Source organism: Desmodus rotundus, chromosome 11 (assembly GCF_022682495.2).
Source record: "Desmodus rotundus isolate HL8 chromosome 11, HLdesRot8A.1, whole genome shotgun sequence".
In the NCBI taxonomy this organism is placed as follows: Eukaryota; Metazoa; Chordata; class Mammalia; order Chiroptera; family Phyllostomidae; genus Desmodus; species Desmodus rotundus.
This window is the reverse complement of record NC_071397.1, coordinates 674,675-699,841: the sequence shown is the minus strand read 5'-3', so window position 1 is coordinate 699,841 and position 25,167 is coordinate 674,675. Positions and strand designations below refer to the sequence as shown.

The following is a 25,167-nucleotide window of genomic DNA, read 5'->3' as shown; positions in this document are numbered from 1 at the left end:
CCGCCCCTTTGAGCTGTAGGGGGCGGGGCGGGGAAGGGGCGTTGGCTGTTGGCTGTGCCTCGCGTGGTCGGCTTGCCGCGGAACCGAGAAAGACAGCAGCGGGAACCAATCAGCGAATCAGCTCCGACCAAGGCTGGCGCGCTCACGCCACTGGGTCGCGGCCGTTACTGGTGGCGCGCGCAGAGGCTCAAAGTAGGTGACTTCTGGGGTCCGCGCCCGCCCCCGCGCTGCTGGGGTGCCATCTTGTTTCTCGGGGAGGGTGGGAGGGGCATGCCTTGGGTGCGACTGGGTGGAGGAGATTTGGAAGTTTCTTCTCGGATTGTAATACTCATCCTCACTTGACGCCCCGCCCCGAGTTTAGGTATGAGGACACTTGCGAGACTGTTGGGCCCGGAGGGAACCCACCATGTTGGGGACCAAAGGTGGTGGCCTGTTGGGTTGGAGCCAAGGGTCTTGGGCACCCGCGGAGTTCGCCAGTAATAAGGACAGACATCTCCATTGGACGCCTCCCATTTCCCTATCAGCGGTTTCTCCCTAGGGTGGCATCTTTCCAAGTGAATTCCACCCATCCTATTATGAGTTTTTATCGACTTCCATTGGTTCTTTCATTAATAGGCTCGGTGATGTAACCTCCACGAGGGCAGGGTTAGTTTAGTGTTTGGTTCGTGAATGTACTCTAATACTTTGAACGGTACCAGGTACAGAATAACAACTGTTGAGCGAACACGATGGGCCGTACAGGAAAAGACACAGTTCTGCTGGTCCGGTTGTCCAGGGGGTCTGTGAAGGCAGAAATGGTTACAATGTGGGGAGAAGTGTCGGGATAGGTACCAATCCATTGACCACGGTGGAACACGGGAATGCATTAGGAATACCAGAAAGCAGGGAAGACTCCAGGAAAGGCTTTGCTGAGGAAGTGACCTTTGAACTGAGTGGGAAAGAATAGGTAGGAGTCAGACCGCAAAACTAGGAGCCAAGGGCCAAGGAGCTGGCCTAAGGCATGCAGCTGTGGGGCAGTGGGGCCAGTGTGTTCAGAGTTGAGAAGAAGGCCCGTGCGGCTTTTTGGGGTGGCAGAGGGCGAGGAATGCATTGAGGGCATCAAGTTCAGATCGTGTTAGCTCTTGCTAAGGAGTTTAAATTTTATTTTATTCTGAGAGCATGGAAAGCCATCAAAGAATATTAAACAGAGGAGAGACATTATCTGGATGATCTTGGGCAAGTTACATAACCTATCTGTGTTGCAGCTTCTTTAGCAAAGAAATAGAACATATTACTTTACAGGGTTCTTTAGATAATTAAATGAGTCAATTTATTCGGATCACACAGAGATTGCCTAGTAAAGTGTAAAAAGCATGGACTTTGATGCCAAAAGCACATTTATTCCTGCCCTTTACACTTACCTGCTGTGTTACCCTGAGCAAATAATATTCTTAGCCTTAGTTTCCTAAATGTCGGCCTCACCTGGCTGCTATGCCTGACACTGACACAATTACCAACACATGGTTGATGCTTGGCAAAAGTTACCTCCCTGTGAAATGGTGTTTTTCAAACTATGAGTTGCAATCCAATAGTGAATATTGAAATCAGTTTAGTGGGTTGCAAATCGGCATGTAAAAATAGAAAATAGAAAAAAAAACAATGAAAACTATCATATATAGTAAGGCTAACCATTGTTTCTCAAAATGTATATATAAATGTGTTTTTAGGTACATTTTATTGATTGTGCTATTACAGTTGTCCTATTTTTTTCTCCCATTTCTCCCCCTCCACCAGCATCTCCGCCCCCCCATTCATGTCCGTGGGTCGTACATGTAAGTTCTTTGGCTTCTCCATTTCCCATACTATCCTACCCTCCCCCTGTCTATTTTGTACCTACAACTTATGCTTCTTATTCCCTGTACCTTTTCCCCATTCTCCCCTCTCCCCCTCGCCACTGATAACAGTCCATGTAATCTCTATTTCTGTGATTCTGTTCCTGTTCTAGTTGTTTGCTTAGTTTGCTTTTGTGTTTTTTTAGGTGTGGTCGTTAATAACTGTGAGTTTGCTGTCATTTTTACTGTTCATATTTTTGATCATCATCTTTTTCTCAGATAAGTCCCTGTAACATTTCATATAATGAGGGCTTGGTGATGATGAACTTCTTTAACTTGACCTTATCTGAGAAGCACTTTATCTTCCCTTCCATTCTAAATGATAGCTTTGCTGGATACAGTAATCTTGGATGTAGGTCCTTGCGTTTAATCTTGCGTAATGTAATTATGATGTGCCTTGGTGTGTTCCTCCTTGGGTCCAGCTTCTTTGGGACTCTCTGAGCTTCCTGGACTTCCTGGAAGTCTATGTCCTTTGCCAGATTGGGGAAGTTCTCCTTCATTATTTGTTCAAATAAGTTTTCAATTTTTTGCTCTTCCTCTTCTCCTTCTGGCACCCCTATAATTCGGATGTTGGAATGTTTCAAGATGTCCTGGAGGTTCCTAAGCCTCTCCTCATGTTTCCGAATTCTTGTTTCTTCCTTCTTTTCTGGTTGGATGTTTCTTTCTTCCTTCTGGTCCACACTGTTGATTTGAGTCCCAGTTTCCTTCTCATCACTATTGGTTCCCTGTACATTTTCCTTTGTTTCTCTTAGCATAGCCTTCATTTTTTCATCTAGTTTTTGAACAAATTCAACCAATTCTGTGAGCGTCTTGATAACCAGTGTTTTGAAGTGTGCATCTGATAGGTTGGCTATCTGTTCCTCGCTTAGTGGTATTTTTTCTGGAGCTTTGAAGTGTTCTGTCATTTGGGCCTTTTTTTTTTTTTTTTGGTCTTGGCGTCTGTTACTTAAAGGGGCGGAGCCTTAGGTGTTCACTGGGGCGGGGTAACACTGGTGGCTGCGCTGTGACCTGTATGTAGGGGAGAGGCCGAGAGGGAGCAATGGTGCCTGCTCCACTCTCCACCGGATTTTAGTCACTCCCTCTGGTACCCACAATCAGATTGGGCCCCTCTGGTGCTGGTTCCGGAGTGGGTGGGCTTGTGCACACTCTAGGCCCCTGTGGGTCTCTCCAACAGTGACCTCTCCTGTGAGGCTGGGAGTCTCTCCTGCTGCCGCCCCAACCCCCACGGGCGTGTTCAATCAGAGGTCTGAGGCTTTATTTCCCCGAGCTGGAGCCCTGGGTTGGGAGGTCTGCTTCGCTCCCCGCCGTTCGTCCCGGTTTATCTGTGCGCGAGTGTGGGGCCGCGGGGTCTGCTAGTGGTCAGACTGCCTGCCCTGTTGGTCCCACACTCTGCCAGTCTCGGTCCCGCCACGGCCACCGGAGTCCTCTGCGCCCCAGTGCCCGTCTCTGCCCCTCCTACCGGTCTGGATGTATGTTTCTTTTTTATCTACTTGGTGTCGGACTTCCTTGCCCTTCGATTTTCTGTCAGTTCTGGTTGTGCGAGGAGGCGCAGTGTGTCTACCTACGCCACCATCTTGGTTCCTCTATTTATTTATTTTTAGAGAGGGGAAGGGAGGGAGAAAGAGAGGGAGAGAAACGTCAATGTGTGGTTGCTACTTGAGCTCCCCCTACTGGAGACCTGGCCCGCAACCCTGGCATGTGCCCTGACTGGGAATGGAACCAGTGGCCCTTTGGTTTGCTGGCCGGCGCTCAGTCCACTGAGCCACACCAACCAGGGCCCTGGTGTGTTTTTATATACAGATATTCTCCAGACTATGACTTTTTGACTTTACGGTATTGCAAAAGTGGCATACATAATAAATTACATGAGCTGTTCAATCCTGTATCATCAAGTACGATTTGTGGTAGATGATTTCGCTCCACTGTGGGCTAATGTAAGTGTTCCGAGCACCTTTAAGGTAGGCTAGGCTGACCTATGGTGTTGGTTTTCAGCTTACGGGTTTATCGGGATGTAACTACACTGTAAGTTGAGGAGCATCTACTTGTAAACTCGGGACCTTATGATATTTCTTATTCTGCGTCATGGTCAAAAAATTTTTTTCAGTGCTTTAGAAGGTTAACGACAGAATGCTTGGCATAAAGAGAAGCATCAAACTCTGTAACTGTCCGGGTTTACCCCCAGGTGTGAGCCTCCTCGCTAAGACTGTGTGTGAGCCAACGATAGAGGTGACGGCAGTGTGTTTCCTTCCTAGGTCATGGAGGACACTCAGGCTATTGACTGGGAGGCTGGAGAAGAGGAGGAACCAGAGCTCCCCAGTGACTCACTGGGGAGGAGCTCGGAGCCCTTAGGGCGACTGCGCGTCTTCAGTAGTGTCCACGGGCCAGAGAAAGGTCAGGGGGTGTGGAGGCTGCTGTAGGCCTCTTACTTTCGTGGGGAGGTGGTTGGAGGGTTGTAAGAAGTTTGTATATGTCTCACAGGTATCTGAAAAACTTTTTGCTGGGAATAGAGAAGAGAGGGCTGACTGACTTGACTGCTCCAGGCAAGGGCTCTGGTCGCACTGGGGGTGGTTTTATTGTGCACTTAAAAACGGTTAAAGTGCTTTATTTTATGTATATTTTATAACAATAGAAAAAATCTAGTGTGGATGGGTGGGTGTTAAGTATGAATAATGTATCATACATATTCTTCAATACTTAAATGTCCTAGGGCCTTTCATTTTTCTAATGCACGTGGGAACCTGGAGTGAGTAGCCAAGTACTTAACCAGAAATTTTCCCAATAACAGACCAGGAATGTGGCCTTGGAACCTGTCTGCCTCTCTGATTCCTAGATTTCCCACTATACCTCGGGAAGAACGCAGTAGGCCGAACGCCTGATTGCACTGTGGCCCTGCCCTTTCCAACCATCTCCAAACAACATGCAGTGATTGACATCTTGGCCCGGAACAAGGCAGCCATTCGGGATTGTGGGAGCCTCAATGGTACGCAAATCCTGAGGCCACCTAAGTTCCTGAGCCCTGGGGTGAGCCATCGTCTGAGGGACCAGGAGTTGGTTGTCTTTGCTGACTTGCCCTGCCAGTACCATCGCCTGGATGCCTCCCTGCCCTTTGTCTCCCGGGGCCCCCTAAGTGTACAGGAGACACCCAGGGCACAGGGAGGAACTCAGCCCTGGGGGAACCTGTTAGCTGAGGACTCAGAAGAGGAAGTAGGTAAGTGTGTGTATTGGGAGGGTGGGCGAGCAGATGGGGATGGTGAGTGTAAAACTGTCAGCTTACTTCCTTCTACGCTTGGCAGATCCTCTTTCTGAAAGGTGCATGGTGAAAGAACCAAGGACCACATCCCCCCTTTTGGGAACAGTTGTTCCAGAGAGGTAATTGCTGAAGGGCCAGATACCTGAGTCTTCCAAAAGGGGAAGAACGCCAGACTAGAGGGTCCATCTCTAAGAGAGATGGTTATCATGGAAGTGAGGGCTGGGGAGCTACACATGCTCTTTCACTGGCTGGGTTTTCATTGAGCACCTCTGATGTGCCAAATGGAGAACTAATTGCTGGAGACAGAAAAACAAGTACTGCCTTGTCTCTGCCCTCAGGGAGCTCACAGTTGAGTCAGGTAACCCTTCCTGGAAATAGATTCGGTAAACTCTTTCTCTTCTCTTCCCTTCATAGTGATGAAGAGGGGCCTTCCTCTGCCCCAGATGGCCCTGGGCCACCTTGTGCCTTCAACTTCGACAGTGACACAGATGAGGAAGAAAGTCCACAACCAGCAGCAGGGGAGGCCCGCTCAGCTGCCACAAGAGATGCCACTGCAGAGACAGAACAGCCTAAAGCTGTTGCAGCTGAAACCCAGTGTGAAATGAGTCCGTGTTCAGGGAAGGGAAGGAACAATGACACGAGCAATGGGGTGGTTCTGGTTGGAACGATTCCTGAGAGGAGCCAACCTGCCAGAGAGGACAGTGAAACGGACATGGAGGACGAGGGTAGGCCTCCAGGAAGGCCAGCGGAGGTCCGTCTGGAAAGGGCCCAGCCCTCTGGCTTCACAGACAGTGACACTGACATGGAAGAAGAGATTCCTGCGACCCCAGCTGTAGTTCCTGTGAAGAAGAGGCAAACCTTTCTTGGAGTTAGTGCAGAGAGTCCTGGGGGGCCTGATCCGGCACATCGTCAAGAGAGCCTGGCTGGTAGCGACACAGATGTGGAGACTGAGGCCCCACTCACAGCCCCTCTGGGGCGCAGCCAAGCCTCCGTGGTGATTGACAGCGATACGGAGGACGAGGAGGAAGTGTCAGCAGCACTCACCTTGGCACGTCTGAAAGAAAGCCATGCCGCTGCGTGGGACAGAGGTGCAGCTGTGGAAGGGGGCCAAGCCCGGCCTCGGTCCCCTTCTGGGAGAGACAGGGACACGGAAGCGGAGGAGGAGAAGTTCCCAGTAGAAAAGAGAGAATATGTTCCCAAAGGTCACACAGACAAAGCACATTCAGAAGAGAGCCAGCCTCCTTTCGTGGCCAGTGTTAGAGACGTGGAAGGAGATAAGAGCTCACCTGGAGTCCACCTGGAAAGAAGCCGAGCCTCTGTCAAAGTGGGCATCAGCACACAAGTGGAAGAGGAACTCCCCCCAGCACCAGCAGTTACACTCCCAGAGAAGCCTCAGGTGCCTGTGGCATGGACAAACCAAACAAATGTGGGAGCAGAAGGGGGTCCAGCAAAGCTACCTGTGATGCATCTAGCGGAAGCCCGGCCTCCTCCAGGTGGGGACAGTGGAGCAGATGCTGATGTCAGAAAGAGTCCGTTTCCAACAGAAGGGGTTTCTGGGACAGAGAGGGTTGTTTCTGTTCTGCAGCAGGAGAGAGCTCTTGAGGCAGGGGCCCAGGGTGAGCCGCCTGTAGCACAAGCAGAGCAGGACCATCTTCTCGTCTCAAGGGAGAATGTAACAGATCTCTTGGTAGACACAGGTACTCTAGGAGAACCCACCCAGCCTCAGAGAAAGGGAGCCCAGCCCCCCAGAGAAAGAGGGAGAGAGCCACATGCGGACATGACCAGGGACTCTGGAGACAGCCATGATGGTAAGCGCTGGCCTGCCTCCTCCCTCGACCCCTAAGATCAAGAAAGTTTGCAGGGTGACTTAGTCCACTCAGGCCACTATAAACAGTGCCACAGAGTGGGTGGCTCACAGACGACAGTCCTTTGTTTCTCGTGGCTCTAATGACTGGAAAGTGCGTGATCGAGGCAACAGCAGATTGATTATCTGGTGAGGGCTCACTTCCTTGCTTCTCACTGTGTCCTTAAATGCCAGAAGGGCACAAGGGCGCCCTTTGGGGTCTCTCTTATTAGGGCACTAATCCCATTCATGAGGGCTCCACCCTGAGGACCCAGTCACTTCCCAAGTGCCCTGCCTCCTGGTACCAGCACACTGTGGTGTTAGAGGAAGAATGTGGGGTGGCATCTTCCTGCAAGCAGCCAGAAGTGACCTCTAAAAAGTGGTTTGCTATTCACTTTACTGTTCAACACTATTCACTATTCCCAGAGAACCCCACAAAATCATGCAAATCAAGAGGCTCAACTCTTCGTGTTCACGTTAAGAACACTCATGAAACTGCCCAGGTCATCAAGGGTGTGCATATTCAAAAAGCCACCAAGTGTGTGAAAGATGTCACTTTAAAGCAGCAGTGTGTCCCATTCAGTTGACACAAGGGTGGAGTTGGTAGGTGCGCCCAGCCAAACAGTGGGGATTGACACGGGGTGAATGGCCCAAAAAGGGTGCTAAATTTTTGCTGTGTGTGCTTAAAAATACAGAGAGTAATGCTGAAGTTAAGGGTTTAGATGTAGATTTTCTGGTCATTGAGCACATCCAGGCGAACGAAGCTCCCCAGAGGCAGCGCGGCCCTTACGGAGCTCACGGGCGGGCTCTCCCCGCCACACGAGATGGCCCTACTGAGAAAGAGCAGCTTGTTCCTGAACCAGAGGGGAGCTTGCACGGAAGGAAAAGATATCCCAGGAGAAACTGAAGAAACAGAAACTTAGGGCCGGGGAGTAAATTCAGCATAAAATAAATACTAATAAAAGTTTTAAAAATGTTTTTAAAGAATGTGGGCTGGGACACAGATATTCAGTCCATTGTATAGGGGTTTGAGTCGGGAAGATAAAAGTAGTGAAAAAGCACGGTGTTATGGGTCAGATACGATTTTTTTATTACCCTGTCTTTCTCCCCCACCAGACTCTGAAAATCTGGACCTACAGGCTACCCAGTGCTTTGTGGAGACAGAGGGTCAGAGCATGGGAGGTGAGAGCGTCTGTCGTGGGGACACCTGCACACGGGCAGGGGCCGGGGGTCAGGCTGGCAGCCTTGGAAGGGTGTGGAAGCTGGCACCGGCAGGGCAGGGGACAGCGTCTTCTGCGGGGCCGTGCTCCAGCCGTCTCTCCATGCGCAGCAGCCCAGGGCACGGCGGGGGGGGGGGGGGGGGGGGGGGGTGAGTCCACCTAGGCCTTCCCGTTTACCCCAGGACCCTGGCCTTTCCCGTGGCAGCTCCCAGGCCCCAGGTATAGGAAGCTCCCCTCCTCTGTGCCCCTGACTTTGCATCATTGTTTCTTCCTCTACATGTTTCTTTCATATTTATTTGCTGATGTTTCTCCGTCTTGTTAGGAAAAAAGTCGTTAATTTAGAGACCCATAGAGCAATTTATCTAGCATGGTTTTTAAGAGGCTGCTGTGAGAGCTTTTATATGACAGTATGGTCTTACTTTTTTTTTTTTTTTTTAAGATTTTTCTTATTTATTTTTAGAGAGAGGAGAAGGGTGAGAGAAAGAGAAGGAGAGAAACATCAGTGTGTGGTTGCCTCTCACGTGCCCCATACCTGGGACCTGGTCTGCAACCCAGGCGTGTGCCCTGACTGGGAATCAAACCAGCTACCCTTTGGTTCACAGACCAGCACTCAATCCACTGAGCCACACCAGCCAGAGCTATGGTCTTACTTTTTGAGACAAACATTAAATGTTACAAATATCCTTCTTATTCCCAGCTTTTCTTTAATAACTTGTATAGATTTATTATTCATGAATTTATCTTAATCCTTTCTCAATCTGTTAACCTTCTCAAATTCTCTTTCTCCCCCTCTCTGACTCTACTTCCAGGTGCCCTGGATGAACCATGGGAGGTCTTGGCTACACAGCCATTCTGTCTAAAAGAGTCCGAGGCCTCAGATGCCCAGCTTGGTGCTGCCCACCTTGAGGCCCAGGGCTCTTGCCCCTTTTCACCTAGAGCAGCATCTCAAGACCAACATCCAGAAAGCCCACTCCACACAGAGCCACTGGGGATTCAAGGCAGAGAGATACAGACTGCAGAGAAAGGCATGAGTATACCAAGAGAACCAGCAGAGAGGGTGACTCTGGAGGGAGGGCCGTTAGGGAGGGAAACCAAAAAACTGCCACCAGAAGGATCGAGAGAAAATGTGATTGGAGAGGAAGAAGTAACCGGGGTGATGAAGGACAGAGAACAAAAACAGGTGTTAGCCAGAGACACTCAGAGACAAGAGTCCAATAAAATGGGGAAAAGTGGGTTTATGGAAAGGGATATGGAGAGTTTGAAGGTAGAAATTGAGACACCCAAGGAATTACAAGAGATAGTAAAGCAGGCTCCTGCAAAAGAAGCATTTGAGAGAGAAGCAGGAACACCAGCACCACGGAGAAAGTGTGAGCCAGGTGGGACAGGCGGCAGCGTACCCAGAGGAGCACTGGAGGGAGGTGCGCAGGGACCGGAGACACAGGGAGGGAGCATGGGCCAGAAAGGGCAGGCCTCCAGCCCTACACTGCAGCCTGAAGGATGGGCAAGGGGCCTCGTGGGACTCTCACCAGCCCTGGTAGCTTCTGGGAGCCAGTCGGGTGGAAGAAGGAGAGCCCCATTAAGCCACAGGAGGTGGCAGAGAGGTAAGTGAAAGCAGAGGGGGGACCCAAGGTGTCACACAGCCCTCATGGTAAACCCTAAGTAACACCTGCTCGAACCTCAGCCACACTTGTCTTTACTTTCTGTCTAGGCCACTTGAGTTGCAAGACGCCACCTGCAGAGAGGGTTTCTAGGGTAAGAGCTGCTTTCTCCAACTCCCCTCCACTTGCTTTCATTTGTCCTTCTCCAACTTCTCCACTGTCATCATTTTCCACTCCTTAGTGTTGGCTTCTGTCTCTCTACCTCGGCACCTGTTATTTTCCATATACCTGTCTCCCAGTTCTGTCTCCCTCACCGTGGTTCAGAACATCCCTTTCTTCGTGCCCCTTCCCTCTTCCCAGCTGTCCATCACCCATATGCTGACAGCACTGTACTGGCCTTGTGGGAGCGGTTCGTGGGAGAGGAGACCGCTTCCTAGCTGGGAAGTCCTGGACTCATGGAAGCTGGTCAGAGACAGAAGGAGAAAAGCCAGTGAGCGTACTCTCACTGTAGCATCGAGCATAGTGTCCAGCCCTCTCTCTCTTCCCCCTGCCTCTTGCTCTCTCACTCGCTTCTGTTTCTCCCCAGGGTGATCCAGAAACTCTAGATGCTTGTGTGCCTGCGACAGTACCTGCAGCCTCAGCCCCAGGCCAAGACCCCCTCATCTGTCGGAACCAAGAACACCCTGCGCCTCAGTCCCTCTTTGCTCCCTCTCCACCTTTTTTAAAACCACCCATTCCCAGAACCAGGCAAAACGGGAGCCAGGAAGTTCTAGAGAATCCCTTGTCTTCAGAGTTGGACCCTCTTCATGCCAAACCCAAAGTCAGGCCCCGAGGGCGCTCCAAGATGACGTCCTCTCCAGTTTCTTCTATAGCCTCAGAGTCCCACCCTTCTGCCTCCAAAGACCTGCCTGTCACCCCTGAGCCCACATCTCGGGCCACTCGGAGCCGGACACATAGGTCCTCTGTCAAGACCCCTAAACCAGTTGTCCCCACGGCCCCTGAGCTCCAGCCTTCCACCTCCAAAGACCTGCCTGTCACCCCTGAGCCCACATCTCGGGTCACTAGGAGCAGGACACATAGGTCCTCTGTCAAGACCCCTAAACCAGTTGTCCCCAAGGCCCCTGAGCTCCAGCCTTCTCAGGGTGGTCGGCGCAGGACACTGAGGTCTACAGGAAGTGCTGTGCCAGTTCCTACCACCCCTGAGTTCCAGTCTCCTGGCCCCACACACCAGCCTATTTCCCCTGAGCCCATCCCTCAAGCCAATTGCAGCAGGAGGCCGAGGGCCACTAGGAAGAACGGGTCCCTCACCACTCCCATCGTCTGTGAACCCTGTTCTGCACCCCTTGAACCAAACTCCCCATCCTCAAGGCACCAAAGGCGAGGAGCAGTGAGAGTAGCCAAGTCCCTTAGGACCATCCCTAAGCCTGCCTTTGCCGAGCTTCCTGAGGCACCCACTCATGTTTCCCAGATCCCAAAGGTAGAGGCAGGAGGTAGACATGAGTTCACCCCAAAGACCCAGCATAAGGCCTTTCAAAGCCGCAAGAGGCCTTCCAGTACTGTGGACTCACCCCCACTTCAAAAACGGCTCCAAAGAGGGGAGGTCCACCAGAAGACAGTGTTCCTCAAGGAGGAGGAAGACCCCACAGAGAAGGAAGAGGTGAGGAGACGACTGGGGCCTCGGGGCTGAGAAAGGCTTGGGTCCTCGGAAAGCCTCACGAAGATCCTTCTCAATCCCAGGATGTGGTCATTCCAGGACCAGGCAAGAGAGAGAAACACAAAGCTGAGGAGCCCAAGCGAGTGCCAGGCCGCAGCCTCCGTCGGACCAAACCTAAACATGCGCCCACAGCCCCCAAAGTAGGAGAGAAGGGGCCTCGTGCTTTGTGGGAGCAGATGTGGGGGGGTGGGAGGAGCCCTAGAGGCTTGGGAGATAAGCCCTGACGTGTGGGTTGCTGTGACCAACTTAGGCTAATCCCTCCACAGGTGCTCTTCACAGGAGTGGCAGACGCCCGGGCAGAGCAGGCAGTGCTGGCCCTGGGGGGAAGCCTGGCCAGCTCAGCAGCGGAAGCTTCCCACCTGGTGACTGACCGAGTGTGCCGGACAGTCAAGTTCCTGTGTGCCCTGGGGCGGGGGATCCCCATCCTCTCCCTGGACTGGCTGCACCAGGTGAGAGGCCAGGCGACGGTGACAGACCAGTGGAGAGAGTGACCGTAGAAGAAGGCGGCTCACATAGCACCGGGGGGGGGGGGGGGGGGGGGGGCGGGACACACCAGGGTGAGTGAGGCAGACTTCATTCAGGAACACTGTGTGAGCTCCCGGTCAATGCTAGGCCACAGGACTAGGGGACAGGCTGGCCTGAGCTTTGACACTGACCACTGCTGCCCTTAGTCCCACAAGGTTGGCAGTTTCTTGCCCCCGGATGAATATGTGGTGACTGACTCTGAGCAGGAAAAGAACTTTGGCTTCAGCCTCCGTGATTCTCTGAGCCGGGCTCGTGAGCGAAGGCTGCTGGAGGTGAGACACTGCCTGCTGCCCAGCAGTGCACAGCTTCTCGGCGCGCTCCCCACCGTCTCCACCGTTTTGTCCTCTCAGGGCTACGAGATTCACGTGACCCCCGGAGTCCGGCCCCCCCCTCCTCAGATGGCGGAGATCATCAGTTGCTGCGGAGGCACTGTCCTCTCCAGCATGCCCCGGTCCTACAAGGTACCGGTGGGTGGGGAGGGTCCTACATCTGGGGGGGCGCACGTGGGGACAGTACTGAGAGGGTTTGGGGAGAACGGCACAGAAGGGATGGGAATGAGAGGAGCTCGGCTGATACCAATTAGGCTTAGTTTTATTTTGTATTTTAAAGAATTTCAAATATATACAAAAGGAGAGAGAATAATGCAGTGAGCCTCGATATACCAATCACTGAGGTTAATTTAGATCTTGCTACACTTGCTCTATCCCCTTATTCCCCCATCTTCTTTACTAAAGTGTTTTAAAGAAAACTGCAAACATATTTCTACTTACATACTTTAAGTACATATCTCTAAGAAACATGCACATTTTCTTTTGTTTTCCTTAGTATGTAGGGGGGTTTTTTGTTGTTTATTTTTAGGGTGGGGGAGAGGGAGAAAAACAGCGACCAATTAATTGCCTATCACACACCCCCAACTGGGGACCTGGGCCACAACCCAGGCATGCACCCTAACTGGGAATCGAACCTTCAGCCCCTTGGTTCGCAGGCCAGCGCTCAATCCACTGAGCCACAGCACCCAGGGCCCACCCGGCCTTTTCTTATGCCACTGACTTCCTGCAGAAACTAGGTCAATTGTCCTTTAGAATGTTCCTCTGTCTGGACTTTTCTGTTTGCTCCATGGTTATATCATTTACCTTAATCTTCTGTCTTCTATATTTCCTGTAAATTGTAGTCAATTTTAAAAGCTTGAATAAATTCTGGCTCAACTTTTCTGGTGGGAGTGCTTCCTAGACACTGCACCGCGCTTCACGCGGCATCGAATCAGGAGGTCCTCTGTGAGTGATGCTTAGACTGACAAGTGGGCCCGAACCCTATTTCTGGGGCTCTTTTCCCACCTGGCTTTCCGTCTGTGCTGTCTGTCTCCCCAGCCTCAGAGAGTTGTGATCACGTGCTCCCAGGACGTCCCTCGATGCACCACGCCGCTGCGGGCTGGGCTGCCCATCCTCTCACCGGAGTTCCTGCTGACGGGGGTGCTGAAGCAGGAAGCCAAGCCAGAGGCTTTTGTTCTCTGCACTTTGGAAAGGCCGTGCACCTGAGAGCCCACCCCAGGACCCTTTTCCCTCCCAGACCAATAAATACTTTGCAAATATTTGGAGAAAGAATTTAGGGCTTTAAAAGGACTGGGGTATACCAATCTGATTTGTCTTGAAACTTGGGTAGGGCTGAAAAAGCTTATGGGAAAGCAAAGATAAGGAGATTGGGAGGAGATTTTCTTAAATGGTCATTTATTTGGCTAAACTCGGTGGCTCAGATCTCTTAAGTGGCCGTCATCTTTAGGCCGACTGATGTACTTATGGTTTGGTGTCCTGCCTCCCATTTGGAAGCCATCTCTTTCTTTTTCTACTGGGATTCTTGTTTATCCTCCAAAACACAGTGGAAACGATTTTGATGTCAGGAACTTGAAAGGATGCTTGGAGTTTGTAAATTTGAAGGTGTTCTTATAAAATGCTACTAAAATGTCTTCTCCTCTCCTGGCCCCATCTCGTTAGAAGCATCCATTAGCTTTGGCTTAGAGCAAGTCGCTGTACTTTTCTGGCCTGGTTTCCCAGTATTTGTAAAGTTACAGCTGCAGCTTAACCTCTGTGATAAATAAACACTCGCTCTGTGCCTTATGGTGTTGTGCATTTTTTAAATATAATATTTTTTAAGTTTAAGCTTTTTTAAAATTTAAGTTTTAAAGGTTGGTTGATTACAGGACATGGAGAGATTGGAAATTGGAACCCTTACACATTGCTGATGGGAAGGAAGAATAGTTCAGCCCTTGTGGTGAACAGCTTTGTGGTTTCTCAAAAATTCAACATAATTACCAAATGACCCAGCAATTCCACTTGTAGGCATATACCTGAAAGAATTAAAACAGTTGTTCACAAACACCTGTAGACAAGTGTAGACACTTGTTCACATAAACACTTTCCACAGGAACCAAAAGAGAGAAACGTGTTTCAAAATGTGACATGCCCACACAAGTGATTATTATGCAGCCATAAGAAGGCGTAAAATACTACTGATTGATGCTACAGTGCTTTGAGGCTAAACCGTAAAAGCATTACGCTAAGTAAAAGAAGCCAGACACAAATGGTCACATTGTCTGATTCCACCTATAAAATAACCCAGAATAGGGACACCCACAGAGATGGGGAGTGGGTTGGTGGTTGCAGTGGCCTGAGTGGGGGGAATGGGCACAGCATCTGATTTGGGGGAGAGGAAGACGTTTTGGAACTAGGCAGAGGTGGTGGTCACACACTGGGAATGCACTGAGTGCCACTGGGCGGCTGTCGCTGAGATGCTGGATTTTGTGTCACGTGAGTTTCACTTCAGTAAGAAAAACTGTGTTGGTTAATTCTGTGCATTTTCCTGAGCTAAGTTACACCTAAGTCTGGAGAACTTTGGTATAGTAGAAACAGCGTGAGCTTTGCCACTGTGCTGGCTTTTAACTAAAGCTAATCTCTCAATATAGTTTATTAAGCACAGCCGTTGTGGGTGAGAACGTTAAATAAACGTTAAACCAAATAGACATTAGTCCCACGGCACAACTCAAAGCCTCGTTCTGTGTGAAACTGTCCCTGTTCTTGAGGTCACGGAATTCCTCCTAGTACCTATTGTCTCTGTACCCCACTTAGCATTCCCACTTCACGACTGGTGTCATGTAAGTGCCTCGACGTAAGCTCCCAGAGGACAGGAGTTTTTTTCTTACACTTCCAATGAACCCCACAGTTTGCAGCCAGTTGTGTGGTGTATCAGTCAGGTCCTGGCAGGAAGCAACGGCACGGTCAGATCAGAATGGTTTGGGGAGAGTTCAATAAAGTGAACATACAGGTGGGCAGAGGTGAATCAGCGTTGCAGTTGCTGTACCGCGGGATGCACAGGCCTGTGGAGATCACCTACCTCTGCGCCCAAAGAGATGAGACGGCGGCAGTTCTATAGGGAGAGCTCCCTCCACAAGACCTGATCTGCACTGACGGACCCCTTCAGGACAACTTCCTGAAGCAGGAAGGGTGGACAGAGGGAATCTGGAAGGAAAGCAGAAAGTGTATGTTACAGGACACGACACTGTCGATTCAGAAGATGGGAGATCTGAGCCTTGGGCCAAGAGAGGGGACGCAGAGAGTGCATGAGATGCTCTTCGGTGATTTTCTTGTCTCTGAGCCCACAGGACTAGCAGCTCCTTGATTCTCATCTTAGAAAACTTTATCTCTGGGACTACGTCTTCTATAAGTTAAGGGAATGAGCTTAGTGATGTCTAAGGTCTCTACTATGTTGATAGCTGCTGTGACTAGGTTCCTTTTTTTAACCACAAACAGGATTTTTTTAAATGTTTTATTTCTTGATTATTTTTTAAGACAGAGAGAAACATGGATTTGTCGTTCCACTTATTGATGTATTCATTGGTTGTCTCTGGTATGTGCCCTACCAGGCATCGAACCTGCACCCTTGAAAACACTGGGGAGACACTCTAACCAGCTGAGCTACATGGCCAGGGCCCACAAAGAGGGTTTTTATTTGTCACCATTAAAAGTCTGAATCAAACAGATTCGTGGACTGGCTCTCATATCCGTCAGCTCATAAAGCCTTGGAACCCTCCCCAGCAGCTTTTCCAGAACTGCTACCTTCACCACGAAGCTCCCGGTGTCCCAGTTCAAACTGGGGCTTCTTCAGCGTTGTGACTTTTCTAACAGACCTCACAGACAGGTAGACTGGCCGGCCTTTCCAAAGCTACCCAGGATCGATTCATCAACCACTTCCTTCAAGTCACTTGTCTGCACCTCAATGGCATGGCTTCCATCATCTCCCTTCCACATTTGGCGGACCTGACGAGCATAAGAAGTTTATCCAAATCCAATGTTTTTTAATTAACACAGACTAGATAAAACAACCACTGGTAATCTTGAAATCAACATCAGCTTCAGTCATAGTCTGCCATATGTTTATTGGTTTTATTTTTTAATATATTTTATTGATTATGCTATTACAGTTGTCCCATTTTTTTCTCCCCTTTATTCCCCTCCACCCTGCACCACCCCTCCCACCAACATTACCCCACCTTAGTTCATGTCCATGTGTCACACGTACAAATTCCTTGGCTTCTCCATTTCCCAACTATTCTTAACCTCCCCCAGTCTATTTTGTACCTACCATTTATGCTTCTTATTCCCTATAACTTTTCCCCCATTTTCCCCCCTCCTCCTCCCCACTGGTAACCCTCCATGTGATCTCTATTTTGTAATTCAGCTCCTGTTCTAGTTTGCTTAGTTTTGGTGGGGGTTCTTTTTCAGGTTTAGTTGTTGATAGTTATGAGCTTGTTGTCATTTTACTGTTCACAGTTTTGATCTTCTTCTTTTTCTTAGATAAGTCCCTTTAACATTTCATATAATAAGGGTTTGGTCGTGATGAACTCCTCTAACCTGACCTTATCTAGGAAGCACTTTATCTGCCCTTCCACCCTTCCATTCTAAATGATAGCTTTGCTGGATACAGTAATCTTGGATATAGGTTCTTGCCTTTCATGACTTGGAATACTTCTTTCCAGCCCCTTCTTGCCTGCAAGGTCTCTTTTGAGAAATCAGCTGATTGTCTTATGGGAATTCCTTTGTAGGCAACTGTCTCGTTTTCTCTTGCTGCTTTTAAGATTCTCTCCCAAGATTCTAAAATCTTGGGTAATTTATTTTATTTTTTAAAAGATTTAGTTTATTTATTTTTAGACAGAAAGGAAGACAGGGAGAAAGAGGGAGAGAAACATCAATGTGTGGTTACCTCTCACGTGCCCCATACCAGGGACCTGGCCTACAACCCAGGCATGTGCCCTGACCAGGAATCGAACTGGCAACCCTTTGGTTCACAGGCTGGTGCTCAATCCACTGAGCCACTCCAGCCAGGGCTAATCTTGGGTAATTTAATTATGGTGTGTCTTGGTGTGGTCCTCTTTGGGTCCAACTTCTTTGGGACTCTCTGAGCTTCCTGGACTTCCTGGAAGTCTATTTCCTTTGCCAGATTTGGGAAGTTCTCCATTATTTTTTCAAATGAGTTTTCAATGTCTTGCTCTTCCTCTTCTCCTTCTGGCACCCCTATGATTTGGATGTTGGAATGTTTAAAGTTGTCCCAGAGGTTCCTATGCCTCTCTTCATTTTTCTGAACTCTTTTTCTTCATTCTGTCCTGGTTGAATGTTTACTTCTTCCTTCTGCTCCAAACCATTGATTTGAGTCCCAGTTTCCTTCCCTTCACTGTTGGCTCCCTGTACATTTTCCTTTATTTCACTTAGCATAGCCTTCACTTTTCCCTCTATTTTACGACCATACTCAGCGGCCATTTCTGTGAGCATCCTGACTACCAGTGTTTTGAACTCTGCATCTGATAGGTTGGCTATTTCTTCATTGCTTAGTTCTATTTTTGGACCATTGATCTGTTCTTTTATTTGGGCCTTTCCTCTTTCTTTCCTTGCTCAGCTCTCTCCTGGCTTTCCGTTACCTCCCCTGCTACCCACAAGCAAATTGGGCCCTTCTGGTGCTGATTCGTGGGTGGGTGGACCTGGCCCACAACCCAGGCATGTGCCCTGACAAGTAATCAAATGGGCATCCTTTCAGTTCACAGGCTGGCGCTTAGCCCACTGAGCCACACCAGCCAGAGCAACAAGGGCTATTTTTTTTTTACTGTGGAGCACATTTTGTCACAGGTAAGATCCACGTCATGGAATTAGGCAGTTTTTGTCGTGAACACCCTCAGGAACAAGCTTCAGTTTTCCAAATGCAGTTCGTCGTTCAGCAGACCGGTGAGGCTCATTGCCACGGTGCGGCTGCACAGCAGAAATGCTGCGAGTAGGTTCTTAACTACATGATTTTTAAATCTGAGGGAGACTTCTGGTCAACATGGCAGCACAAGTAAACACAGCTCACCTCCTCGCACAACCACGTCAAAGTTACACTTAAACTGTGGGACAACCATCACTCAGAACCATCAGAAATTGAGTTGATTGGAAGTCCGAGAATCACAGAATTAAAGAAACCCATCCATCTAGACTGGTAAGAGAGGCAGAAATATGGAACGGGCTGGTCCCACATCCACGTGTGGTGGATGAAAATTTGGGTGGGATATCTCAGGAGCCAGGAGTCCCAGCCCCACACCAGGCCCACCAGCTAGGAAGTTCCAGTGCCAGGAAGATAAGTCCCCATAATTCCTGGCTGCATAAACCAGCAGGAACTGAGTCGGTGGAAGAAACTGTTAGAGTCCCAAGCAATTTCTCTTAAAGAACCCACACATGGACTTACTCAGACTCACTCCCTCTGAGCTCCAGCACCAGGGTAGCAGCTTGAAAGGCACCAGGGGCAAACAGGGAGGAACTGAAGTGTCTGACATCAAGGTGGGAGCTGAGGGACAGCTTCCTCCCAGACAGAAAGGTGGGCAGAGGCCACTGGCTCTTTTCTGAACCCTCCCCTCACAGAGCCACAGAGCTGGCAGGGAGGTACCATACCTGAGACTCCATCACCTGCCTAACACTGTTTGCCCTGCCCTGGAGATCCCCGGAGACTCTGTCTCACCCACCGTACTGGCCCACCCCGGCTGGTAACAGTGGCTTTTCCATATGAATGGCTGGTCTCAGATCAGGCTTCAAACTTCCTAAATCCTCTCGAACAAGCAGCAGGCAGCCTCAGTGAGCCTCCAGCCCTGGACTCTTGCCATGTGGCCCCAGGCTGGGCACTGGCAGCAGCGGCTTTAGATTCACACCCTGGCTTGACCTGGGAAACCTCCAAGCCCAGCACAAGTAGCAGCCATCTCACACTGCGTTACAGCTCAGGCAGGGTGGCCACGGGAGAAACACAGGTGGGGGCTGATCTTGGCCTGCACCACCCTGGGGAAACCCCAGGGCCTGTGCACCCAGTGGGCAGCTACAGACCACGCCAGAGCACCACCACCCTGCCCCTGCACAGCTGAGCCTCTACGGGAGGCGGAGGTTGATGATCAGTGGTCACAGCCAGTCCTTGCTGACTGGCCTGGGTAGTCCCTCCCATTCATCTGCCAACAACAATCTCAACTCCAAGAGGAGGGTGTGCTCAGCCCACACGAAAGGTGCACCTTGAGTACCCAGCTTAAGTGACAGGGAGACTGTGCCACTGGACCCTGTAGGACACCTATTACATTCGGCCACACAACCAAGACAGGGAGTCAAAGCAGCTCTACCTAATACACAGAAACAAACACAGGGAGGCTGCCAAAATGAGGAGACAGAGAAACACAGCCCCAATGAAAGAACAGATCAAAACTTCAGAAAAAGAACTAAACAAAAGGGAGTTAAGCAGCCCTAGCTGGTGTAGCTCAGTGGATTGAGTGTGGGCCTGCAAACCAAAGGGTTTCAGGTTCAATTCCCAGTCAGGGCATATGTTTGGGTGTCAGGCCAGGTCCCCAGTAGGGGGTGTGTGAGAGACAACCACACATTGATGTTTCTCTCCCTCTTTTTCTCCCTCCTTCCCCTCTCTCTAAAAATAAGTAAATACAATCTTTTTTTTTTAAAGGAGATAACCATTCTATTAGATGCAGACTCCAAAACATTGGTTATAAGGATGTTCAAGGAACTGAATGAAGACCTCAACAGCATAAAAAAGATCCAGTCAGAAACGAAGGATACATTAATTGAAATAAAGAACAGTTTACAGGGAAACAACAGTAGAGTGGAGGAAGCCGAGAATCAAATCAATAATTTGTAACAAAAGGAAGCAAAACACAGCCAATCAGAACAACAAAAAGAAAAAAGAATGCAAAAAAAATGAATATAGTATAAGCAACCTCTGGGACAACTTCAAGTGTTCAAACATTCACATCATTGGGGTGCCAGAAGAAGAGAAAGAACAAGAAATTGGAAATCTGTTTGAAAAATAATGAAAGAAAACTTCCCTAATTTGGTGAAGGAAATACACATGCAAGCCCAGGAAGCACAGAGTCCCAAACAAAATGGGTGCAAAGAGGCCCACTGAAAGACACATCATAATTAAAATCCCAAAGGTTAAAGATAGAGAATCTTAAAAGCAACAAGAGAAAAGCGGGTGGTTACCTTAGGGGAGTTCCCATAAGACTGTCAGCTGATTTCTCAAAAGAAGCTTTGCAGGCCGGAAGGAATTGCCGAAAAAGATTCAAAGCCATGAAAAAGCAGGGACCTACAGCCAAGATTGCTCTGTGCAGGAAAGATGTCATTTGGAATGGAAGGGCAGATAAAGAGCTTCCCAGGCAAGTAAAAGCTAAAAGAGTTCATCATCGCCAAACCATTATTATATGAAATGTTAAAGGAACTTACTTAAGAAAAACCGTATCAAAATTATGAACAATCAAATGACAAAAAATACATATCTATCAACAATTGAATCTAAAAAACAAACGAAGCAAACAAGAACAGAGACAGAATCATGGACTCGGAGAGCATTTTGATAGTTTCCAGATGTGAGGGGGTGTGGGGGAGTGGGGGAGGAGGTGAGGGGATTAGGAAGTACAAGTAGGTAGTTACAAAATAGCCATGGGGATGTCAAGTACATAGGAAATGGAGTGGCCAAAGATCTTATAGGAATGACCCTTGGACATGACCAATGGTGAAGGGATTGCCTAAGGGAGTGGGGATTGCTGAATGGAAGGGGATGAAGGGGGGGAAATTGGGAGAACTCTAATAGCATAATCATAAAAACAGAACTTTAAAAAATCTGATCGAGAAAATCTTACTCTTTCGTTTCTTTTTAGATATGAATGTTAGTCTGTATTACAAACAGGTCTGTAAGGGAAAACATGTTAACACAAAAGACCTTAGTGATTTCTGACTAATAAGCGGAGTCCAGCTAAAGAGGTTGCAGAGTAGTCATACAGTTCTTTAGAAGCCTGGATAACATTTTCCTACTGCAGCATTTGCAACTGTAATCAACAAAGCTTTCTACCCCAAGTATTTTTACATTTTTATCCTCACGGTTACAAAGTAACAGCTTTTGGCTAAATGTCGCCCTGGCTGGGTTAAGAAGTTGGTTGGAGCGTCGTCCTGACACCCCAAGGTCCAGGGTTCGATCCCTGGTCAGGGCACATAAAAGAATAAACCAGTGGATGCACGAAGAAGTGGAACAACAAATCCATCTCTCTCTCCGTTCCGTTCTCAAGTCAATAAAATTAAATTACATTTAAAAAAACAACAGTAAGTTACAGAATAATGATTAAGTTATTTTGTGGTGAAATAGTCCCTAATTTTTTTCAATTAACAAGATGTAGTCGGTGCCTCGCAGCTTTGGGTTCTCAGCCGTTTTCTCACCCGTCATTATTGCGTTAACCGCGGATGTAGAACCGCTGACTCTGGGTGTGTTCCCCAGCCAGGACCGTTAAAGAAAGGGGGTTTCTATCCGTTTCCGCAAGAACCCTCTAAAAGAGGAGCTGTGTTTTGGACGGAAGAATAGCCAAGGGAGGAGTCAACCCACAGGAGTGGCTGCAGAGCTACTGCCCTTTCACCTCCAACTCGGGATTCTAACCTTCTTTCCGCAACTCGGAGACGGAGACTCCGGAGGGGCACTCGGGCCCCGGCGCTGCGACGGCTGGCCCGGCGGCGCGGCCGGGCGGGAGCCCGGACTCGGCGCGCAGAGGCCCCGCCCTTCGGGGCTGGATCCCTTCGGGAGGTGGGGCCGGGGGCCGGGTCTCCAGCCGCGGGAAATCCTAAGCCCGCCTCTTCCCCACCCATCTGTTTCTCGCAATGGCCCCTGCACTGCTGCTGGTCCCTGCTGCCCTCGCCTCTTTCATCCTGGCCTTTGGCACGGGAGTGGAGTTCGTGCGCTTCACCTCCCTTCGGCCTCTGCTTGGAGGGATGCCGGAGTCTGGAGGTGCAGGTGAGATGGAGGGGTCGGGGATGAGCTCTGGGGTAGGGAGGTGGAGCCAGAGGAGAGGGAGTGAGGCGGGGCTTGCTAGACAAACGACGGGGAAGGTCCGGGAGAGGGATCTACAACCGAGAAAGGTTCCGAGAAGCTGCTGGAGAAACTAAATTAGGAAGTCAGGGATTCGCCCTTTGGAGAGACAGGATGGTTAGGACTGAGACCAAGGGAAAGGGCGATAAACAGAGCATGTTAAGGAAAGTGCTTTGTAGACAGGACTATGGAGAGGAGATTGATTCGGAAGAGAACATCTGGAGAAGCGAAATCAGAGGGGCAAGGGTGGCCTCTCCTGCTATGCCTTTGTCACCACCCAACAGGAATGGTCTTCAGAGCTCTAAAGGAGGCCTAGGAAAGAGGGAAGAAACAGGGAATGGGGAAGCGAGTTGGGCAAAGACTACAGAGGAAGTTAAGGTTCTTGAGCGCATTCCGGGACATGGCCTGGGACTCCAAGAGATGAGGGTAGGGGGTCCTGTTCTTCTCACTCCCCAACTCCCCCAGGTGCCTACCAGGGATGGCTGGCTGCCTTCCAGGACCGCAGCATTCTTGCTCCTCTGGCCTGGGACCTGGGGCTCCTGCTACTATTTGTGGCACAGCACAGCCTCATGGCAACTGAGACAGTGAAAGTGTGGATGTCCCGGTACTTTGGGGTTCTTCAGAGGTCATTGTACGTGGCGTGCACTGCCCTGGCCTTGCAGGTATGAGGCCCTGGAAGCTAAGTCCCTAAGAGAAACAGTCTGGGAAGGATGCCCTAGATAGCAGGAGCAAGGACCTTAGCCTTCTGATAAAAGTGTGAGTTCAGGAGACCTCAGGGTGTTCGTGACTCTAATCTCAGCTTCCATTCCCCCACAGCACACGCCCTACTTTTTAATCGAGAAGCGTGCCCTGCTTGTCACTCCCCAAGCACGCATGCCATGTGCATTCGCACCTCTGCACTGTGTTCTGTACCGCTTGAGAGCCTCTGCTTAACTCTTCCTAAGCCCTACCCTCTCTTCAGAGCCAAGAGAAGGCTTCCTAGTCAGTATTCGCCTGTCTTCCCAGCGGGGGCTTGGCAAGGGCTACTGTGCACCTCTCTGGTCACCCTCATCCGTTCTGTAAGTCCTCTGGGTAGAGACGGATCATCCTTACATCCTTTGGGCCCCACCAAGCACCCTCCCCGTGCTACACATTTGTTGGTGATGCTCATGGTAAAGGTGGGGAGAGCTGCAAGCCAGTCTCGGGTGGGGGCAGCCTCTGGGTCTAGGTCTCCCAGCCCCTCGTCCTTCCCCAGCTGGTGATGCGATACTGGGAGCCTGTTCCCAGAGGCCCGGTGTTGTGGGCAGCTCGGGCAGAGCCGTGGGCCACCTGGGTGCCCCTCCTGTGCTTTGTGCTTCACGTCATTTCCTGGCTCCTCATCTTCAGCATCCTTCTGGTCTTCGACTACGCGGAGCTCATGGGCCTCAAACAGGTGAGGCTCCCAGGTCCCTACCTTTGGTCCTTTCGAGAACACCTCTTGGCTTTCCAAGGATTTCCCCCCTCCCCCTCCCATGCTCTTCTACCTTGCTCTTGCTTTCAGCTCCCTGCCTTTCTTGTATGAGTCTCACCTCAGCCGTTCTTCAAAGGCCAAAACGTTGGGCCTCCTGAGCCTGTGGACGGTTCATGGCCTGAAGAGGAGGGTCGGGGGCCCAGGACGTGGAAGGGCGGTTCCTGGGCCTGAGTTAGAGCAGGACGGGGCCTAGAAGGGGGGAGAACAGGTGGCTAAGTTAGGACAGGGGCTTGACTCCGCGGCTAAGCTGCCCTCCCGCTCCTAGGTGTACTACCACGTGCTGGGGCTAGGGGAGCCTCTGGCGCTGAAGTCTCCCCGGGCTCTGAGACTCTTCTCCCACCTGCGCCACCCGGTGTGTGTGGAGCTGCTGACAGTGCTGTGGGTGGTGCCCACCCTGGGCACTGACCGGCTCCTCCTCGCTCTCCTCCTCACCCTGTACCTGGGCCTGGCGCACGGACTTGACCAGCAAGACCTATGCTACCTCCGGGCCCAGCTACAGAGAAAACTCCACCTGCTCTCCCGGCCCCAGGAGGGCGAGGCCTATTGAGGAGCTAACCTTGGTTTCAAGCCTTGTACTCCCTCTCCCCCTCAGAATTCAAATCCCTCCACATCCAGGTCTTGGCTGCTGCAGACCAGAGGCCCAGATCCATGGACTGAAGGAACTGGCCCATCCACTCCCCTCCCTGGGTCCATCTCCATAACCTACATCTTATTTTGTGGTACAATAGTCACTAAGTTTCAGGACTTCGAGGTCTGCTTCTCACCAGCCAGGAAGAGGGGGTGGGGGACTTACAGGTCTTCTCAGTTTAGGGCTTGACACCCCCTCCCCAAGCTGCTCAAAAGGAGAAGGGGCCAGCCTGACCACTGCCCTGAAGGAGCCACTCATCTCCGCACCGCAAAGATCCCCTTCTCCTAGGGTCTGCAAGTTTGACAGCAGTGGCTGCCCCTGCAGGCTCCGTGGCTCCCCGGTTCCCACGGGCTGGCCTCTGGCCTCCGAAGGCCCCGCCCCTGGCTTCCGTCCTTGAACTTCGCTGAGGATTCTCCAGCTCTTAATTCCAGTGATTAAGGGCTCCCTGCTCTCCCGGGGCGCGCGCGCAGCGGGACAATAAATCTCGGTCTGCTTTTTCTACCTACGCTGCGCAGCCTGTCCGTGCGCCGAGGGTGCAGGGCGGCGCTGGGGCGACGGCGAGCCGAGCCAGGGCGCGCCGAACTCGCGCCCGAACGGCCACCGCGCCCTCTGGCGACCGTTGGGC

The 25,167-nt window shown here is 50.5% G+C and overlaps 2 protein-coding genes and 1 long non-coding RNA gene across 11 annotated transcripts; 2 read left to right on the top strand and 1 right to left on the bottom strand.

The window, feature by feature from the left end:
• The first annotated feature begins 58 nt into the window (after positions 1 to 58).
• Positions 59 to 14,132, top strand: MDC1 (mediator of DNA damage checkpoint 1). 8 transcript variants are annotated; one of them, XM_024557663.3, is made up of 15 exons: positions 59 to 192; positions 4,124 to 4,262; positions 4,702 to 5,079; positions 5,165 to 5,240; positions 5,536 to 6,614; positions 6,819 to 6,929; positions 8,081 to 8,146; positions 8,994 to 9,785; positions 9,893 to 9,936; positions 10,369 to 11,439; positions 11,520 to 11,636; positions 11,763 to 11,945; positions 12,168 to 12,293; positions 12,372 to 12,482; positions 13,389 to 14,132. In XM_024557663.3, the coding sequence occupies exons 2-15, from the start codon at positions 4,127 to 4,129 to the stop codon at positions 13,554 to 13,556; spliced, it is 4,458 nt and encodes a 1,485-aa protein (XP_024413431.2). In that variant the 5' UTR covers positions 59 to 192; positions 4,124 to 4,126; the 3' UTR covers positions 13,557 to 14,132. The 8 variants fall into 8 exon arrangements, 7 of the variants coding, with proteins under 7 accessions (XP_024413431.2, XP_045049357.2, XP_045049358.2 ...); XM_045193422.2 differs by having other exon boundaries at positions 6,813 to 6,929; XM_045193419.3 differs by adding an exon at positions 1,774 to 1,811 and having other exon boundaries at positions 133 to 192; positions 5,536 to 6,929.
• Positions 14,126 to 24,897, bottom strand: LOC123479499 (uncharacterized). Its single transcript, XR_006655140.2, has 3 exons — positions 24,809 to 24,897; positions 23,973 to 24,103; positions 14,126 to 15,530 (listed from the first exon to the last, which is right to left on the bottom strand). It is a non-coding gene; the product is annotated as an uncharacterized lncRNA (long non-coding RNA).
• Positions 21,839 to 25,043, top strand: NRM (nurim). Of its 2 annotated transcripts, XM_024557992.3 has the most exons (4): positions 21,839 to 22,350; positions 22,891 to 23,087; positions 23,660 to 23,836; positions 24,180 to 25,043. In XM_024557992.3, the coding sequence occupies exons 1-4, from the start codon at positions 22,218 to 22,220 to the stop codon at positions 24,459 to 24,461; spliced, it is 789 nt and encodes a 262-aa protein (XP_024413760.1). In that variant the 5' UTR covers positions 21,839 to 22,217; the 3' UTR covers positions 24,462 to 25,043. The 2 variants fall into 2 exon arrangements, with proteins under 2 accessions (XP_024413760.1, XP_045049359.1); XM_045193424.2 differs by lacking the exon at positions 23,660 to 23,836.
• The last annotated feature ends 124 nt before the right edge of the window (positions 25,044 to 25,167 follow it).

Coding starts and splice junctions, on each gene's coding strand:
- MDC1 (XM_024557660.3), top strand. CDS start 4,127: ATGGAGGACACTCAGGCTATTGACTGGGAGGCTGGAGAAGAGGAGGAA. Junction 5,080..5,164: donor GGACTCAGAAGAGGAAGTAG/GTAAGTGTGTGT, acceptor TACGCTTGGCAG/ATCCTCTTTCTGAAAGGTGC. Junction 11,946..12,167: donor CCCTGGACTGGCTGCACCAG/GTGAGAGGCCAG, acceptor TGCTGCCCTTAG/TCCCACAAGGTTGGCAGTTT.
- NRM (XM_024557992.3), top strand. CDS start 22,218: ATGGCCCCTGCACTGCTGCTGGTCCCTGCTGCCCTCGCCTCTTTCATC. Junction 23,088..23,659: donor GCACTGCCCTGGCCTTGCAG/GTATGAGGCCCT, acceptor GTCCTTCCCCAG/CTGGTGATGCGATACTGGGA. Junction 23,837..24,179: donor AGCTCATGGGCCTCAAACAG/GTGAGGCTCCCA, acceptor TCCCGCTCCTAG/GTGTACTACCACGTGCTGGG.